The following is a 19866-nucleotide window of genomic DNA, read 5'->3' on the forward strand; positions in this document are numbered from 1 at the left end:
CTGGCACCTGCTCAGAGATAATTTGCTTCTTTAATGCAATAAAATATTATCAATAGGAAAAATACAACCAGTAACATTGGTATTGTACCACTCATTAGGAAAACTTGGATAGCATATGAAATCAGCAACTTTATTGGTAGCTATAGACAACTACCCAACTTTTTTGTGCACTTTTGTAATTCTTCCCAAATTGCTTGTATTATTGTGCAGTTATTTATTCTTGCTATGCAAAGTGATTACAGCATATACATGAATACTTAGACTTTTATTTATTATATATCTATGCTAAACAGCTTGATAAAACCATGTAAGGCTAGGCTCGACGTTGTATCCTGTTAAAAGGTCAATCAGGATAACAAAGAATGTAGTCTGAAATCTTCAAGTTGTTTGGTCCTATTAAGACAGACACTGGCAAGTCTTATATGCATCATGGACAGCCAGAGCCTGGGGTTTGGTTGGGCAGCAGTGGGGCCACCTGGCCACTGGGTCATTCTCCCTGTGGGCTTGGTGTGGTGGCAGAGGTGGTCGCCACCCAGCACTACGCCAGTGTTAATTTAGGGACCTACTCTTATCAGGAGGCCTTGACATGGCGAGTAGACTGTTTTGATCAAAAGGTACACTGTTAACCTAAATTATGCTCAGAAGCAATAAGATCATAGTAGAAGTTGAAGATGTGCGGCCATGTCTGTTTCTCTATTTTTGAGAACTATAGTGTCTGCTTGCAAACAACAGGTACTTTACCTTTCCAAACTGCATATGTTCTTTTGTACAATATTATAGGCAATATTGTTGCTTGCTGTAATATTAATACACCAGTCCCTCTCTCTCTCAATACTATAATTCACTGTGATTCTCTCCAGAAGGTTTCGATGCTGGAGAATAAGCCATAGCATTGTTAGAAAACTTGTCAGCTCCCTGCATACTGCTCTGTGAATGCATTATTTAGTGCGGAGGGTTTCACTATAAATCTACTGTGCTTACATTTGAAGAGTTTATAGAAAACTTGTCATGTAGCAGGAGGCTTTCTGCTACAGTTCCTTAAGATGAACTCTTCCTTACAAGTGTATTGGAGATTATCAGAAACAGGAAGGGGGTTGTTCACATACTGTGGATTTATGTTGGGGTACTGTGTAAAGATATTCTGACATATGCCAAGGCAAGCTTGTGGCATGACCAAAAAGAAGATCAGACCTATTTGTGACTACATGTGGTCTGGTTGATACTAATATACATTCTATCTGGACACAATAGCGTAGTCTACTCTGCATATGTGTTCCGCAAATAAAACATATATACTGGCATAAAACAAAGTTCAGTCTCAAGTAGACATTGGTTTCTCTGTTGAAACCTATTGACATGTAGTGTATGTAAGAATACTTGTTTGTATCTAGACTTATGCCTGCAGCGTATAGCTCAGACATCATGTGAACAGCCAGTAATAAAGTTTACATCATGTTTGGACATTATTTTCAGATGGACCTTTGGAGCTTGACAAATAAATCCAAAAAGGACACATACATCTGGCCAATGACAGCCAATGGGTGTAGGACCTGATAGCTTATAGGATGAAAAAAGGTATTGTGTGTCATGTTTGATCTATCTAAGAACCATAAGACTAGGTTCCCACTACGAAATTTCCAAGTGCAATTTGAAACAGGAATTCAACTTTAAAATTCCGCTGAAGCAGAATCCCATAGCTGGCAATAGAATTCCGCTACACAGTTCCCACTATGTAATGTTAATGGTGGATATTCTGCCGCTAAAATTCCACAGCCAAAAGAATGAACTTGTGTAGTGTAAAACTAGCCTAAAGGGGGTTTTCAGAGACAGACATTTTTTTTATACATGGCTGGGGGCATTTTAGAGATTAAAAGAAGTCATATTCACCTACCCTGATCCACTACAGCTGCAGTTCTGACAGTTCCTGATCCTGCTCATCACTGCTGCTTTCTGCTTCCTGTGATGCATCATCCCAGCAGGAATAGCTATCAAAACAGCATCTGCAGGGAATTAGGGGAGATGAGTATGACTTCTTTTGACTTAAGGCAAATATTTAACCCTGGAAAACCCTGTTTAATAAATACCCTCATAATCAACTTGATTAATAATTGACATTCATGAAGCTGTATATAATGAGTAGGTAGCCTCAAGCATGGAGTAGAGAACCTGTACACTCCAATTACTATTTCAAAGGGAAAAAGTAGTGGCAAGCGAAAGCATTTACACTATTGTGGCTTTTTTAATATATATATATGTATTTATTCATTTTTTATTGTTATTCATTGGCATGCATATTGACATATGGACTGGAAAGATCCTATGGTCTCCATAATAATCATGTATCAAGAAGTATACAGACATTTTATAAACACTCAGTAAAAACTGAATTCCTACAAACAGTACAGCTTTTACCTATTTATTGTATTGAACTGCAATATGCTCTGTATACTATACACTGTCGATTCAGTCTTGTCAGGCCCGATGATCCTGGTTGGAATAATCTTCCATACGATTAGTGAACAGGAAAATGTTCAATCCTCCCCACCCCCAATCACTAATTTCCCTTCAATAAGACACTGACATTGTCCATTCTGCATGTATGTATATTTTGTGGTGTATTAGTGGTTGCCGTTATTGATCCATTTAAGTTTTTTTTCAGTCTTTGTTGTTTTTTTAATGAAGCATTTACTGGTAATGACTACTTAAGCATTGTGAGATTGTAATGGTAAATCCCATGGTCATACATCCCTGGTACAAATGATGAAATCGTCACACTTGGTCACCCAGCTTTTTAATTTTGTAGCAAATACACAAAACAAATATATGACAAAAACCATTGTTTAATAGCTGAACATTCTGGCCTCATGATCTGTATGTATCTCAAACACATGAAAGGGAACTATTTTAATAAATACTTTATACAGATTGAGTAAAGAAAATATCATAGAGTTGCTCAATGTTAAAAAAAAAAAAAAATGGAATAATCAGAAAAAAAAAAAAAAAAAAACATGTAAGAAATACCTTGTTGGTTGTCTAGTGAGATCAGTAGACCATGGCCGCTGATAGGGGGACTGAAATAGTCTTAGCTGTGTAAGAGGAAACTTTATGGAGCTTGATGTGCAATGATGCCAAAGTGGTATAGGCTGAGCATTCTATGAGCCTTGGGAGGGGTCAGTTCTGCAAGAGTCGACTAGTTTGGTGAGAGGTGGCGCTCTAAATAAAGGCTTATGCCAGGGTGATGGCTAACAAGTCATGGAACCCAAGTGTTTTGAGGCCTGAGCATGCCCTGGAAAGTTTGGTTTGTGTAAGTGTGGACCAAATGGGCATGATAAGAAGGGTTATGTTTGTAGTTGTTTGAAAACAAGCCCGAATCTGGTTGTAACTCTTCTCCTGATATATTGGCTGAAGTTCCATTTCAAGTTGTATCCAGTTTGGTAGGTTTAAGGTCAACTAGATAATTGTTCTGTATTTGTGGGAGGGGGCTATGGCCTTTAAAACCCCCACCCCTGCAGCTTACCTGGCCTCAGTCATCTCTGATGTGGGCAACACCATTGGTCTAAACTTAGGCCAGGTGTGTACAATGCTGGCTTCTCCGCAGAAGCTTAGGTAATGTACACTGCTCAAAAAAAATAAATAAAGGGAACACTAAGAAAACACATCCTAGATCTGAATGAATGAACTAATCGTGTAAAATACTTTTGTCTTTACATGAATGAATTGAATTAAATGTGCTGACAACAAAATCACACAAAAATTATCAATGGAAATCAAATTTATCAACCCATGGAGGTCTGGATATGGAGTCACACTCAAAATCAAAGTGGAAAACCACACTACAGGCTGATCCAACTTTGATGTAATGTCCTTAAAACAAGTCAAAATGAGGCTCAGTAGTGTGTGTGGCCTCCACGTGCCCTTATGACTTCCCTACAATGCCTGGGCATGCTCCTGATGAGGTGGCAGATGGTCTCCTGAGGGATGTCCTCCCAGACCTGGACTAAAGTATCCGCCAACTTCTGGACAGTCTGTGGTGCAATGTGGCATTGATGGATGGAGCGAGACATGATGTCCCAGAGGTGCTCAATCGGATTCAGGTCTGGGGAACGGGTGGGCCAGTCCATAGCATCAATGCCTTCCTCTTGCAGGAACTGCTGACACACTCCAGCCACATGAGGTCTAGCATTGTCTTGCATTAGGAGGAACCCAGGGCCAACTGCACCAGCATATGGTCTCAAAAGGGGTCTGAGGATCCCATCTTGGTACCTAATGGCAGTCAGGCTACCTCTGGCAAGCACATGGAGGGCTGTACAGACCCCCAAAGAAATGCCACCCCACACCACTACTGACCCCCAGCTGGAGGATGTTGCAGGCAGAAGAACAATCTCCACGGTGTCTCTGACTCTGTCACGTCTGCCACATGTGTTCAGTGTGAACCTGCTTTCATCTGTGAAGAGCACAGGGCGCCAGTGGCGAATTTGCCAATCTTGGTGTACTCTGGCAAATGCCAAACGTCCTGCACTGTGATGGGCTGTGAGCACAACCCCCACCTGTGGACGTCGGGCCCTCATACCACCCTCAGGGAGTCTGTTTCTGACCGTTTGAGTGGACACATGCACATTTGTGGGCTGCTGGAGGTCATTTTGCAGGGCTCTGGCAGTGCTCCTCCTGCTCCTATGTGCACAAAGGCGGAAGTAGCGGTCCTGCTGCTGGGTTGTTGCCCTCCTACGGTTTCCTCCACATCTCCTGATGTACTGGCCTGTCTTCTGGTAGCGCCTCCATGATCTGGTCACTACACTGACTGACACAGCAAACCTTCTTGCCAAAGTTCTCATTGATGTGCTATCCTGGATGAGCTGCACTACCTGAGCCACTTGTGTGGGTTGTAGACTCCGTCTCATGCTACCACTAGAGTGAAAGCACTGCCAGCATTCAAGAGTGACCAAAACATCAGCCAGGAAGCATAGGAACTGAGAAGTGGTCTGTGGTCACCACCTGCAGAACAACTCCTTTATTGGGAGTGTCTTGCTAAATTGCCTATAATTTACAACTGTTGTCTGTTCCATTTACACAACAGCATGTGAAATTGATTGTCAATCAGTGTTGCTTCCCGAGTGGACAGTGTGATTTCACAGAAGTGTGAGTGACTTGGAGTTACATTGTGTTGTTTAAATGTTCCCTTTGTTTTTTTGAGCAGTGTACTGTATATCTCAGTGGTAAACATTCCCTATACAGTTTGTGTGTGCAGCTAAATCATAAGTATGAATGCTTACTGAAACTACAACATTCACCAGTCATTCTGGAGTTACACTATATGGTGGTTCACATGGAGTTAAACTATTTCGGCTCCCGCTGTTACACGCACCTTGCACATGTCTGAGCTGACCACTAACCATAATCCTGCATGTTCTCTTCTACTTATTAGGAGGACTATTATCAGTTTATTGAAAAAGCATCCCATCCTATTTTGGTACTCCTGACATAGTACTATCTATCACCAGGTATGGCCTTTTTAGGCGTACCTACAACGGGTAGCCGAGGCACACCACATGCTACCATTCCACCTTCACAAATCAATATGTGGTAGCCCTTGGGGGGTGTATGTAGTGGTGGTATGGTATCGGTATAGGAGGGGTTAATGTTAACCCTATAGTTCGTGACGCCAGGATGAGGGCTGGTATGCTGAGTCAATGCTCCGGCCTATCGCCGCCCTTCCCAGTAACGATAGGTGCATGAAATGACTGAAGGTCCACAAAGAGATTGAACTTGAACTTGAACAACTTTACTTAAGTGCTTGCAGTATCCAAGGCACAGTAACGGTCTCATATAAACAGTCCTTATCTTGCTTAGTGACTGACAGTTGTTGCGGACCTTGAGCTATTTATACAGTCTCTGAATTTAGGGTAGATATTTGCAGATCAGTCCGGATTTAGGGGTATTATTAGGTCCGGTGATGCTGCAGAGTGTATGGGGATTGATACACTCTAGACTTAGAATTGTTCAGCCATTGCCGCAAGGCTCGGGCCTAACTCACTGCGTTAGTTGCTGCGCAGATCCTTCTCTCATGACAGCCCACGAGGTAAGAGAGCGAAACATGGCCGCCGCTCCCTTATATGGGCAGGGGGCGGGGCAAATCCGATTGGTCCGAACATCTGCCATTCACCATTACAGAGAGTAATGGGATTGCTTACGTCACAGGGCCTCCAAAGGCCCTTAAGCTTAATACCATAAAGTTCACCTAGTCACATGACCCGCAGGTCCTGCAACGCTATGGCACAGGTAATTAACCATTACAGATATATCATTATATTTACATCAACCTTATATAGACCACTGGTCTATTAGTAGAAATAGAGGCAACAAGGGGTTAATTACGTGACAGGGATCCCTACGTCATAGGGACTCTGGCTATGGGGACCCACACATACATAGTTACCGTATAGGATGCGGTACCGGGACACCACAGATATACCTGACCACAAGTGTTGGTTTAAACCATTCAAGGGCTATCCTCCATTTCTAGTGGACACTTCATATGGTAGCAGACGGATCACAGGGTCTCTGTAGCATAAAAGTGACCTGCAAGTGCAGTTTTATAGTGATAAAGTTCTGTTCTTCTTATATTTGGTATTTGTCTTTCTGACAGAAATCTATGACTGTACAGTATACATATATTTTTGTTATTGCCCTATACTGACAACTATATGTAAAGAGTTGTGGAAGTGTGATGTCCCAGTACGGGATGATGTGGCCCCGTTCTGTCCTCCTGCCCTGTCAGGCAGAGTCCCTGCATGTCCCCAGCAGGGCTCCCCTGCAGCATACCCCCATTATGTATATAGGTTTGCCTCATTTAACCCCTTAAGGACCAGGCCCGTATGAGTACGTCCCTGCACCCTGGGTCTTAAGGACCAGGCACGTACTCATACATCCTGGCGAATTTCGCATCCCGCCGCGCGCCGGGCGGGTTGCGAAACCGGACACCTGCTGAAATCGTTCAGCAGGCGTCCAAGGCAAACGCAGAAAATCGCATGTCAATTCAGACATGCGATTTTCTGCTATTCCGGGCTGATCGGGTCTCTGGTGACCCGATCACCCGGAAAATAGTGATGATCTGACCTCTCAGTGACAGCCCAGATCATCTTGCAGGGTAGGAGTGAGGTCGCAGTGATGCGATCTGCTCCTATCCCCTGCCATTGGTCAGAACTGATTCTGACCAATGGCAGAGCAGGACAGTGGGTTGCCATGGCAACCCCCTGTTCTGCCCACCCCTGGATGTCGAGGGGTACCTGGAGGAGAAGATGCCTGGGAACAGCTGATCGTCGCTGGAGACTGCTGGATCCTGGCTCAGGTAGGGAAGCGACGTGGGGGGGGGATGAAAGTGAAAGTAAAGGGATCTGTGGCAACCACTAGGAAGGTCAAACTGCAACTCCCAGCATGCCCAGACAGCCAAAGGCTGTCTGGGCATGCTGGGAGTTGTAGTTTTGCAACATCTGGAGGGTCACAGTTTGGGGACCACTGTTACAGTGGTGCCCAAACTGTAGCCCTCCGGATGTTGCCAAACTACAACTCTCAGCATGGCTAGACTGCCCAGGCATGCTGTAAGTTGTAGTTCTGTAACATCTGTCCCTTCAGATTTTGCAATTTTCATTACATTTTTGAAAATTGCTGCTCTACTTTGAAGCCCTCTAATTTTTTCAAAAAAGTAGAAATATGTCCATTTTATGATGCCAACATAAAGTGGACATATTTTTTTTGTGAATAAAAATAAAATTTATTTGGAATATCCATTTTCCTTACAAGCAGAGAGCTTCAAAGTTAGAAAAATGCAAAATTTTCCAAATTTTCATGAAATTTTGGGATTTTTCACCAAAAAAGGATGCAAGTAATGACGAAAATTTACCACCAAAATAAAGAAGAATATGTCACGAAAAAACAATCTCAGAATTAGAATATTCGGTAAAAGTGTTTTAGAGATATTAATTCTTAAAGTGACAGTGGTCAGATGTGCACAAAACGCTCTGGTCCTACAGTGAAAATTGGCCTAGTCCTTAAGGGGTTAAAGGGGTACTCCAGCGGAAAACCTTTTTTTTTTTTTTTTTTTTTTTTTTTTTAATCAACTGGTACCAGAAAGTTAAACCGATTTGTAAATTACTTTTATAAAAAAAAATCTTAATCCTTCCAGCACTTTTTAGGGGCTGTATACTACAGAGGAAATGCTTTTCTTTTTGGATTTCTCTTCTGTCACGACCACAGTGCTCTCTGCTGACCTCTGCTGTCCATTTTAGGAACTGTTCAGAGCAGCATACGTTTGCTATGGGGATTTTCTCCTGCTGGACAGTTCCTAAAATGGACAGCAGAGGTCAGCAGAGAGCACTGTGGTCGTGACAGAAGAGAAATCCAAAAAGAAAAGCATTTCCTCTGTAGTAAACAGCCGCTATTAAGTACTGGAAGGATTAAGATTTTTTAATAGAAGTAATTTACAAATCTTAATCCTTCCAGTACTTTTTAGGGCTGCATACTACAGAGGAAATGCTTTTCTTTTGGGATTTCTCTTCTGTCACGGCCACAGTGCTCTCTGCTGACCTCTGCTGTCCATTTTAGGAACTGTCCTGAGCAGCATATATTTGCTATGGGGATTTTCTCCTGCTGGACAGTTCCTAAAATGGACAGCAGAGGTCAGCAGAGAACACTGTGGTCGTGACAGAAGAGAAATCCAAAAAGAAAAGCATTTCCTCTGTAGTAAACAGTCGCTAATAAGTACTGGAAGGATTAAGATTTTTTTAATAGAAGTAATTTTCAAATCTGTTTAACTTTCTGGCACCAGTTGATTTAAAGGAAAAATGTTTTCCACCGGAGTACCCCTTTAACCCCTTAAGGACTCAGCCCATTTTGGCCTTAAGGAATTTTTACGTTTTCTTTTTTTCCTCCTCGCCTTCTAAAAATCATAACTCTTTAATATTTTCATCCACAGACTAGTATGAGGGCTTGTTTTTTGCGCGACCAGTTGTCCTTTGTAATGACATCACTCATTATATCATAAAATGTATGGCGCAACCAAAAAACACTATTTTTGTGGGGAAATTAAAACGAAAAACGCAATTTTGCTAATTTTGGAAGGTTTCGTTTTCACGCCGTACAATTTATGGTAAAAATGACGTGTGTTCTTTATTCTGAGGGTCAATATGATTAAAATGATACCCATTATTACATACTTTTATGTTATTGTTGCGCATAAAAAAAATCACAAACTTTTTAACCAAATTAGTACGTTTATAATCCCTTTATTTTGATGACCTCTAATTTTTTTATTTTTCCGTATAAGCAGCGGTATTGGGGCTCATATTTTGCGCCATGATCTGTACTTTTTTTTGCTACCACATTTGCATATAAAAAACTTTTAATAAATTTGTTATAATTTTTTTTAAATAAAATGTATTTAAAAAGTAGCAATTTTGGACTTTTTTTTTTCGTTCACACCGTTCACCGTACAGGATCATTAACATTTTATTTTAATAGTTCGGACATTTACGCATGCGGCGATACCAAATATGTGTATAAAAAGTTTTACTTTTTTATTGGGGGAGGGGATTTTTCAAATTTTTTTTACTTTTACTTTTACATTTTTTTACATTTTCTTTTTTCGCTTGAATAGTCCCCATAGGGGACTATTCATAGGAATACCATGATTGCTAATACTGATCTATTCTATGTATAGGACATAGAACAGATCAGTGTTATCGGTCATCTCCTGCTCTGGTCTGCTCGATCTCAGACCAGAGCAGGAGACGCCGGGAGCCGGACGGAGGAAGGTGAGGGGACCTCCGTGCGGCGTTCTGAATGATGGGATCCCCGCGGCAGCGCTGCGGGCGACCCGATCATTCATTCAAATCGCGCACTGCCGCAGATGCCGGGATCTGTATTGATCCCGGCACCTGAGGGGTTAATGGCGGACGCCCGCGAGATCGCGGGCGTCGGCCGTTGCCGGCGGGTCCCTGGCTGCGATCAGCAGCCGGGATCAGCCGCGCATGACACGGGCATCGCTCCGATGCCCACGGTTATGCACAGGACGTAAATGTTCGTCCTGGTGCGTTAAGTACCACCGCACCAGGACGTACATTTGCGTCCTGCGACCTTAAGGGGTTAATGTACTGTTGCTTTAATGTTTGTACCACATGTTTGTTACCCAGAGGGCTCCAGTGACCAGGTGACCCCCCCAAGTGACCTATGGGCTCCTTGCACAGGCCCCCTATATAACCAGGGGAGGGGCTGCAATCGCTCTCTTTCCTGCTGAGGTCCAGTGCAGTCAAGTTTTTCCAGTGTCTGTGTCCAGAGCATTGGAGGCCTCAAGCCTAAAGTCTTGCAGCCAAAAGTCGGTCATCAGTAAGTCAAGTCATCTTACTATCGTTCACCATCTCAGTCAAGTCAATTCCATCTGTAGTCACCTTGGCCTGCACTAAAGTCAGTCTAACTACTGCAAGTCCAAGCAAGCCTGCAAGGTCCCCCTGTGTCACTGGTCACCTCCCTGGGATATTTGGCTGTACTGCATAGACTATATCACCTGTCTTGCCTCAGTAAAGCTGCTGTTATCCTTAATCTGTCCCTTGGTGTCTTCATTGCCCCTGCCTAGCCCAGGATCAGCGGTATTACCTTTGGGTACTTAAGGCTAAACCACACCCTGGTATCACGACAAGATGGAGTTAATACCATCTGCTCCTTGGGCCATAACATCTGCCCTGCATCTACCCTGCACCTCACACCCCGACACCACAGAAGGAAGTGCACATATCAAATTTTTTTACCTTTCTGCTTATGGACAGAACATTCATATAACTAGTAATGTGGTGACTTGCTGCTGTACATCAGAGTGTTATGCTGCATAAGCAATAAAGCAAAATAAAATAAACATTCATATATATAAAGGCATTGTTCTGTCTAGCATGACATGAGTGTATCATTAATATGATGCAGAGCAGGTGTAAGATCATAAAATGGTTCATTTCTTCATAGCTGGTGGAATTCAGTATTGTACAAGGTAATAATATATATATATAACTAAAGCTAAATTCAAGCCACACTTGGCTCTATGCTTGGCAGACTGTTTGAAATGCTCTGCTACACATTTACCCAAGATATATGCAGCTTTCTTCCTATATAGTTATGTATGTCAGACACTGACTTCCATTTTAAAATTACGTATGATATGTTGTATACATTGTTTTATACAGTACCTTGATTGTGTAGTCAACAATGATTTTCAATACAACCGGTGCTCTTTTGGCATATACTTTGCTAAAAATTCTCTTCTATGAGTATCTTAGACAGACAGTGGGGATCAAAAGTTTGCGCACCCCAGGTAAAAAATGTTATTAATGTGCATAAAGAAGCCAAGGAAAGATGGAAAAATCTCCAAAAGGCATCAAATTACAGACTAGACATTCTTATAATATCTCAACAAAAATTAGATTTTATTTCCATCATTTACACTTTTAAAATAACAAAAAAGATTAAAAAAAATGGCATCTGCAAAAGTTTGGGCACTCCGCGAAATTTATAGCATGCACTGCCCCTTTAGCAAAGCTGAGACCTGCCACAGTCATGGATTGTTCTCAATCATCATCTGAGAACACCAGGTGATGTCATTCTCAAAGGTTTTAAATGCCCAGACTCATCTGACCTTGCCCCAACAATCAGCACCATGGGTTCTTCTAAGCAGTTGTCTAGAAATCTGAAACTGAAAATAGTTGGCGCTCACAAAGCTGGAGAAGGCTATAAGAAGATAGCAAAACGTTTTCAGATGTTAATATCCTCTGTTCGGAATGTAATTAAGGAACGGCAGTCATCAGGAACAGTGGAAGTTAAAGCAAGATCTGGAAGACCAAGAAAAATATCAGACAGAACAGCTCGCAGGATTGTGAGAAAAACAATTCAAAACCCACGTTTGACTGCACAATCCCTCCAGAAAGATCTGGCAGACACTGGAGTTGTGGTACACTATTCCATTATAAAAAGATACAAATATGGTCTTCATGGAAGAAAACCTCTTCTACGTCCTCACCACAAAAATCAGCGTTTGAACTTTGCAAATGAACATATAGACAAGCCTGATGCATTTTGGAAACAAGTTCTGTGGACCGATGAGGTTAAAATTGAACTTTTTGGCCAGAATGAGCAAAGGTACGTTTGGAGAAGAAGGGGAACAGAATTTAATGAAAAGAACCTCTTTCCAACTGTTAAGCATGGGGGTGGATCAATCATGCTTTGGGGTTGTATTGCAACCAGTGGCACAGGGAACATCTCACGAGTAGAAGGAAAATGGATTAAATAAAATTTCAGCAAATTTTGGATGCTAACTTGATGCCATTGTCACGATGCCGGCTGGCAGGAGGTGGATCCTCTGTGCCAGAGAGGGATGGCGAGGACCGTGCTAGTGGACCGGTTCTAAGACACTACTGGTTTTCACCAGAGCCCGCCGCAAAGCGGGATGGTCTTGCTGCGGCGGTAGTGACCAGGTCGTATCCACTAGCAACGGCTCACCTCTCTGGCTGCTGAAGATAGGCGCGGTACAAGGGAGTAGACAGAAGCAAGGTCGGACGTAGCAGAAGGTCGGGGCAGGCAGCAAGGATCGTAGTCAGGGGCAACGGCAGGAGGTCTGGAACACAGGCTAGGAACACACAAGGAACGCTTTCACTGGCACGATGGCAACAAGATCCGGCAAGGAAGTGCAGGGGAAGTGAGGTGATATAGGGAAGTGCACAGGTGAAGACACTAATTGGAATCACTGCGCCAATCAGCGGCGCAGTGGCCCTTTAAATCGCAAAGACCCGGCGCGCGCGCGCCCTAGGGAGCGGGGCCGCGCGCGCCGGGACAGGAGCGAGGGAGAGCGAGTCAGGTACGGGAGCCGGGGTGCGCATCGCGAGCGGGCGCTACCCGCATCGCGAATCGCATCCCGGCTGGAAGCGGAATCGCAGCGCCCCGGGTCAGTGGATCTGACCGGAGCGCTGCAGCGGGAAGAGTGTAGCGAGCGCTCCGGGGAGGAGCGGGGGCCCGGAGCGCTCGGCGTAACAGCCATCTGTGAAAAAGCTGAAGTTAAAGAGAGGATGGCTTTTACAAATGGATAATGATCCTAAACACACCTCGAAATCCACAGGGGATTACAACAAGAGGCGTAAACTGAAGGTTTTGCCATGGCCTTCACAATCTCCGGACCTCAACATAATTGAAAATCTATGGATAGACCTTAAAAGAGCAGTGCGTCACAGTCAGCCCAGAAATCTCAAAGAACTGGAAGACTTTTGTAAGGAAGAATGGGCAAAGATACCTCAAACAAGAATTGGAAGACTTTTGGCTGCCTACAAAAAGTGTTTAAAAGCTGTGATACTTGCCAAAGGGGGCAGTTCAAGATATTAACTCTGAGGGTGCCCAAACTTTTGCAGACGCCATTTTTTTGCTTTCTGTTACTTTGAAAGTGTAAATAAAGGAAATAAAATCGAACTTTTGTCTAATGTCTAATCTGTAATTTGATGCCTTTTGGAGATCTTTCCATGTTTCCTTGGCTTCTTTATGCACATTAATACAAATTTTTGCCTGGGGTGCCCAAACTTTTGATCCCCACTGTAAATAGCAGGAGAATTTACCAGCATATATTAGCTGAATATGCTGTGAATGTATTTAAAAATAAGAAAAAATTAATGCCATAGCCTTACATCTAACATGCTCTTTAGTGGCTACTTTGTGCAGTGTCATTCTCTACATGCAATTTCTTGCTATTTCATAGAAAAACCTATGGGAAGAACAGCATTTAAAAATCATAAATCTAAAATATGTCACAAACCAAAACGCTTTGTATGTAGTATGTTTATATTTCACTATAGTTAAAGTAACATTTGGCAAATAGAAAGCAAAATGCAGTTTGTGATTATTATTTTTTCTGGCTACAGCATTTTTGGCTAATAGAAAACTCAACACAAATATTCCATGAAATGGGGGACACAAAATGGCATTTCAACATGGGGTAAAGTATTATGGACTCCAAGCATACATAGTTTACAAGGTGGCTTGTGAGGTTGACCGTACAGGTAACCTATTCGTTTCCCTCATATAATGTTGCACAAACGTGTATGCCTCTTTGTACCAAGTTAAAATGTACCATATATTTGTTTTGTGCCCTGCCTTCTGACCAACTGGTAATACACTGTATACAGCTGTGTTGCCATCACCTTTGAATTGATGTAACCAGAAATGTATGATGTCATCCTGCAAGAGGAGTACCTCCTCTTGCAGGATGACATCATACATTTCTGGTTACATCAATTGTACCTGTCAGTCAGTGGTGGGTGATACCCATGATGCCTCTGGAGCCATGCACTGATGTGATGGTGAACATTGTGGCACAGGGAATGTTGCACTGCAGTGTATATAGGTGGGGCTGGGACACTTATATCAAGGATAATTTGACGCCTTGAGTGTATGCGGGTAAGTGTACATGACATAACATAGAGAACTGCTCTGAAAGTCAGAAGAAGAGTAGGCGCAAAGCAGCAAACCAGTGGACAGAGAGAGTGACGGAGTGTCAGAATCCTGTGGAATGGTGATAATGTTGGAACCAGTAAAACCTGGTTACCCAGGGGAGTAAGCAGTCATTTTACAAAGCCATAGCCTATGGCATAGGTATTGTGAGTTATCCAATGAGATATTGTTAATGAATATTACGGACAAGGTATAAAATACACCTAGAGATAAGTTCAGTACATATTAAGGGAGATTTATCAAACTTTGTGAGAGAAAAAGTGGAGTGATTTCCCCACAGCAACCAATCACAGCTCAGCTTTCACTTTACCACAGCTTGTTAGCTAAGCTGTGATTGGTCGCTGTGAGGAAATCTCTCCACTATTTCTCTCACAAAGTTTGATACATTTCCCCCATTGTCCCTTATTTACTAAGAGTGTTGTGTAGGTTTCTTTGTGGGTTTTAACTCCCTACAATTTATTTTCCACGGTATTTACTAAGGTTTCCCTACCCCCTTAAGGACTCAGGGTTTTTCAGTTTTTGCACTTTCGTTTTTTCCTCCTTACCTTTTAAAAATCATAACCCTTTCAATTTTCAACCTAAAAATCCATATTATGGCTTATTTTTTGCATCACCAATTCTACTTTGCAGTGACATTAGTCATTTTACCCAAAAATCCACAGCGAAACGGAAAAAAAAATCATTGTGCGACAAAATCGAAGAAAAAACGCAATTTTGTAACTTTTGGGGGCTTCCGCTTCTACGCAGTGCATATTTCGGTAAAAATTACACCTTATCATTATTCTGTAGGTCCATACGGTTAAAATGATACCCTACTTATATGTTAGTATATATTGTAGTACTTCTGGAAAAAATCATAACTACATGCAGGAAAATTTATACGTTTAAAAATTTTATCTTCTGACTCCTATAACTTTTTTATTTTTCCATGTACAGGGCAGTATGAGGACTCATTTTTTGCGCCGTGATCTGAAGTTTTATCGGTATGATTTTTGTTTTGATCGGACTTTTTGATCACTTTTTATAAATTTTTTAATGGTATAAAAAGTGACCAAAAAGAAGCTTTTTTAGATTTTGGAATTTTTTTGCGCGTACGCCATTGACCGTGCGGTTTAATTAATGATATATTTTTATAGTTCGGACAGTTACGCACGTGGTGATACCACATATGTTTTATTTATTTTTTTTTACACTGTTTTTTTTTTTTTTATGGGAAAAGGGGGGTGATTCAAACTTTTATTATGGAAGGGGTTAAATGACCTTTATTAACATATTTTTTACTTTTTTTTTTGCAGTGTTATAGGTCCCATAGGGACCTATAACACTGCACACACTGATCTCTTGCACAGATCACTGGCATGTATTAACACGCCTATGATCAGTGTTATCGGCGCTTGACTGCTCCTGCCTGGATCTCAGGCACAGAGCAGTCATTCGTCGATCGGACATCGAGGAGGCAGGTAAGGGCTCTCCCGTGTCCTGTAAGCTGTTCGGGACCACACGATTTCACCGCGGCGGTCCCGAACAGCCCGACTGAGCAGCCAGGTCACTTCCACTTTAGATGCGGCTGTCAGCCTTGACTGACGCTTCTAAAGGGTTAATACTGCACATCGCCACGATCGGCGATATGTGGTATTAGCCGCGGGTCCCGGCCGTTGATGAGTGCCGGGACCGACGCGATATGATGCGGGATCGCGGCGCGATCCCGCTTCATATCGCGGGAGTCGGCGCAGGACGTAAATATACGTCCCGCGTCGTTAAGGGGCTACATTTTCCACTTTGCTTTTTTTACACATGCTCTGATCTGCCGGGTTTTCCTCAGCTCAAATCCACCACATTTTATGTGGAAACCTTAGTAAATATGTTGGTTTTTTGTGTGAAAATTTCGGGAACACGCCCCTTTTCTGAGACCACGCCCCCTTTCCCCGGCAGCCGCGCCCCTTTTCGGGTTTTCTTAGCAAAATGGAGAGTTAGTCTGGGTTTTTTCAATTCTGGCACAGAATCTGGCGCACAACTCGACAAAACATGTCGGGTTTGCAATAGTAAATGAGGGCCATTGAGGATTTCTTTTCCATTGCCTGGTAAATGCTCATAAACGTACCCAGTATGAATGTGTGTTAAGGTTGGAGAAACAAGAAGTCTCTAATGCAGTGGTGGGGGAGATTTATCAAAACCCGTGCAGAGGAAAAGTAGCCCATAGCAACCAATCAGATTCTTTCATTTTTCAGAGGCCTTGTTAAAAATGAAAGAAGAGATCTGATTGGTTGCTATGGGCAACTCAGCAACTTTTCCTCTGCACAGGTTTTGATAAATCTCCCCCTGGTGTGTCTGGAATGAACCCTCTTCTTGCAAGTCTAGATGATACATGTAGTGCCAGGTGGTCGATGCTGAGCTTTAAAGAAAGAAATACAGTGGTCCCTCAACATACGATGGTAATCCGTTCCAAACGGACCATCGTTTGTTGAAACCATTGCATGTTGAGGGATCCGTGCAATGTAAAGTATAGGACAGTGGTCTACAACCTGCGGACCTCCAGATGTTGCAAAACTACAACACCCAGCATGCCCGGACAGCCAACGGCTGTCCGGGCATGCTGGGAGTTGTAGTTTTGCAACATCTGGAGGTCTGCAGGTTGAAGACCACTGTTAGAGGAAGTTGTACTCACCTGTCCCCGCCACTCCGGACCATCACCGCTCATCACCGCTGCCCAGGATGTCGCCGTCCATCGCTGTCGCCGAGTCCCCAAGGTGTCCCCGATGCTCCGGCAAGGCCTTTACTTCCCCGGCATCCTCGCTCTCCGTTGCCGCCATCACGTCGTTACACATGCCGCTCCTATTGGATGACAGGACGCCGTCCGCAGCGACGTGATGACGTTGATGGAGAGCGCCGACTATGCAGGGGATCCTGAGGATTATGCTCTGGAGCCCCGAGGACAGGTAAGTGATCGTCAGCGGACCACATGGGGCACCGTAAACGGCTATCCGATGGCAGCTGAAGCAGTCTGCGCTGCCGGATAGCCGTTTATGCGATGGCCCCGACATACAAAAGCATCGTATGTTGATGCTGCCTCTGAGAGGCCATCGTATGTTGAAATTATCATATGTCGGGGCCATCATAGGTCGGGGGGGTCACTGTACTTTTATTTGTGATCCATACAAGCGTATTGTGTTGCTGTGCTAATGTTCCATATAAGTAGCATCCATGTAAAAAGTCCCAGCTTGGAGCTAGCCCCTTACCTGCCGCTTAAACCCCAGATTTGATCTTGTCAAAAAAGCAGGTGACCACACAGCTTTCTCAGGACCCTTGTCAGTGTTTTCCATAACTTATGTGGCTGAACATCCTCTGTTATGGCCACAATCACTGTCCTGGCCATGATAACTGTCCATGATTACTGTCCAGGACACTTGTTATCTCAGATGGGGACATTGTTAGAACCCACTGGGTGAACAGAGGTTTATCCCATATGGAATATATGGAACAGAGCAATAGTTGAACAAGGAATATACTGCATTCTCTGTGAGTGAAGTGTTTAGAATAGTTTCCATGTCTTTGAGGATTAAAGGAAAATATTTCATTCCCTCTCCCAGCAAAATATTTAAACAGAGCTTTGTCGAAAGACTAGATAAAATAGTAAGTATGAGAATGTGGTCTGAAGAATGTTATGAGCGTCCATGATGGGTGATCATATATCATATAAACTGATCATATTTCTTATTATACAACCAAATGCATTATCCAGGCTGGTCTTTGAGTGTGTGACCTGTGTGAACTGGGCCCATCAGCCCCTCTTGTAGAATAGGGTGTCTTGGAAGGCCTGTCAACAGTAGCCTAATGTAAACATTGTATAGGAGCTTTATAATGCTTATTAATTTAATTTATTTATGGTACTGAATGAATTCGGGTAGAAAACAGACATGGTGCACATCTACAATCTTGTATAATGATCTGATTGCTTCTCAGCACAATATCAAAAACTAACAGGTTGTTAGTATACATTTTTGATCAAAAAGTACAAGCCCACTCGCCACGTCAAGGCCACCTATTCAGAGTGGGTCCCTAACGTCCCTAGCATAAAATGGCGTAGCACTGGGCGGCGACCACCACCACCGCCGCGACACCAGTGCCCACAGGGGGAAACGACCCACTGGCAGAACGGCCCCAATGCCACTCAAACCAGTCTATGGGTCGCACCTCCCCGCAGACACGGCGCCACGGCAGCAACGGACACCGCACAGCACCACACCAGTGTGAACAAGGTGTAATAGCACACTTACCATGCTCTCCCAGTCAGACTGGGAGGCTGCTAGGAAAGATTTATTTATGGTACTGTTCTCTGGCCACTGTATGGTAGTATTATTTCCTATGGCATTGTTTTGCTGCTCTTCTCGATCTGTGAGGTGTTCCAAGCCCATACCAGTAAGAGGTTAAATATCCCTGTACAGGACAGGAAATAGTCTGAAGACTAAATGCCATACTGAAAAGGGAGATGATGGCCGTAGTGCCATACCTGCATGCAGCTTAGGCAGGAGAGCCAATGAGAAAGCTCCTTACTCACAGCCAGTGGTAGGTAGTTACGAGTAAGGAATTTTCTCTCTTTGACATGCAGCCAATGTTAGATCGGCTTCCTTCCCCCTGCAGCAGTGCTGCCACTTTCCTCTGAAGTATAGTTTCCTTCCTGTATCAGGGCCCAAATTCTTAGCCTGAAGGAGAAGCAACAGCATTCTGGATTTTTTAACCAAGCGGTTTCTGCTCCTCTGGCTGAATCTATTGACAGTAAGCTTGTCTGTTCCTCCAGTGCTACAGAAACTCAAGTTGATCAGTCACAGCTGGAGGCGGTCTAGGTATGCCGCACTGTGGTTTTTGTTAAGCGCGGCTGAGCAGGTTTATATTGCTGTTTTTTATATATGTTTGTAGCTGAAAAAGCATTTTGTGCTGTACAGTGGTATTTGGCACAGTTGGAGAGGTTTGTTGTGCTGCATGCTGCTAAAAAGGGCTGCACTGTGGTATTTTTGTGGTGCTGCTGGGGAGGTATGTTGTGTTGTTGTGTTATGTTATTTTTTTTTTTGAGTCAGAAGCATTTCCACGCGGAATTGGCGTGGAATTTCCGCATGAAATTTTTATTTTAGTTTTTATGAATAGAAATACTTGATACTCCTCCTCCGCATGAAACCTGCATTTCCGCGCGGAATTCCAGAATTCCGTCTAGTCTGGTTGACTAGTAAATAGTTTTTATTTTCCTCCTCTCTATGGCTTCAGCATTTCTGGAAATTTTTCATCTCAATGCAACATATATCAACTAAGTACTGTGGTGTGGTTATCCTGAATCAAGAGACAAAGACTTCC

General features: G+C 43.1%; 1 protein-coding gene across 2 annotated transcripts in view; it reads left to right on the forward strand.

Moving 5' to 3' along the window:
• NGEF (neuronal guanine nucleotide exchange factor) overlaps window positions 1-19866 on the forward strand; it is a 251721-nt gene that overhangs the window by 73791 nt on the left and 158064 nt on the right. The window contains exon 1 of one of the 2 annotated variants that reach the window (XM_056564626.1): window positions 16824-16900. The exons of the other annotated variant lie outside the window; for it this stretch is intronic. Coding sequence (XP_056420601.1) covers window positions 16882-16900 — 19 coding nt within the window. The 5' untranslated portion in view covers window positions 16824-16881. Of the gene's footprint in view, window positions 1-16823; window positions 16901-19866 lie in introns of those variants that run through there. 2 annotated transcript variants of the gene reach the window in all.

This window comes from Hyla sarda, chromosome 3, assembly GCF_029499605.1.
Source record: "Hyla sarda isolate aHylSar1 chromosome 3, aHylSar1.hap1, whole genome shotgun sequence".
Taxonomy (NCBI): domain Eukaryota; kingdom Metazoa; phylum Chordata; class Amphibia; order Anura; family Hylidae; genus Hyla; species Hyla sarda.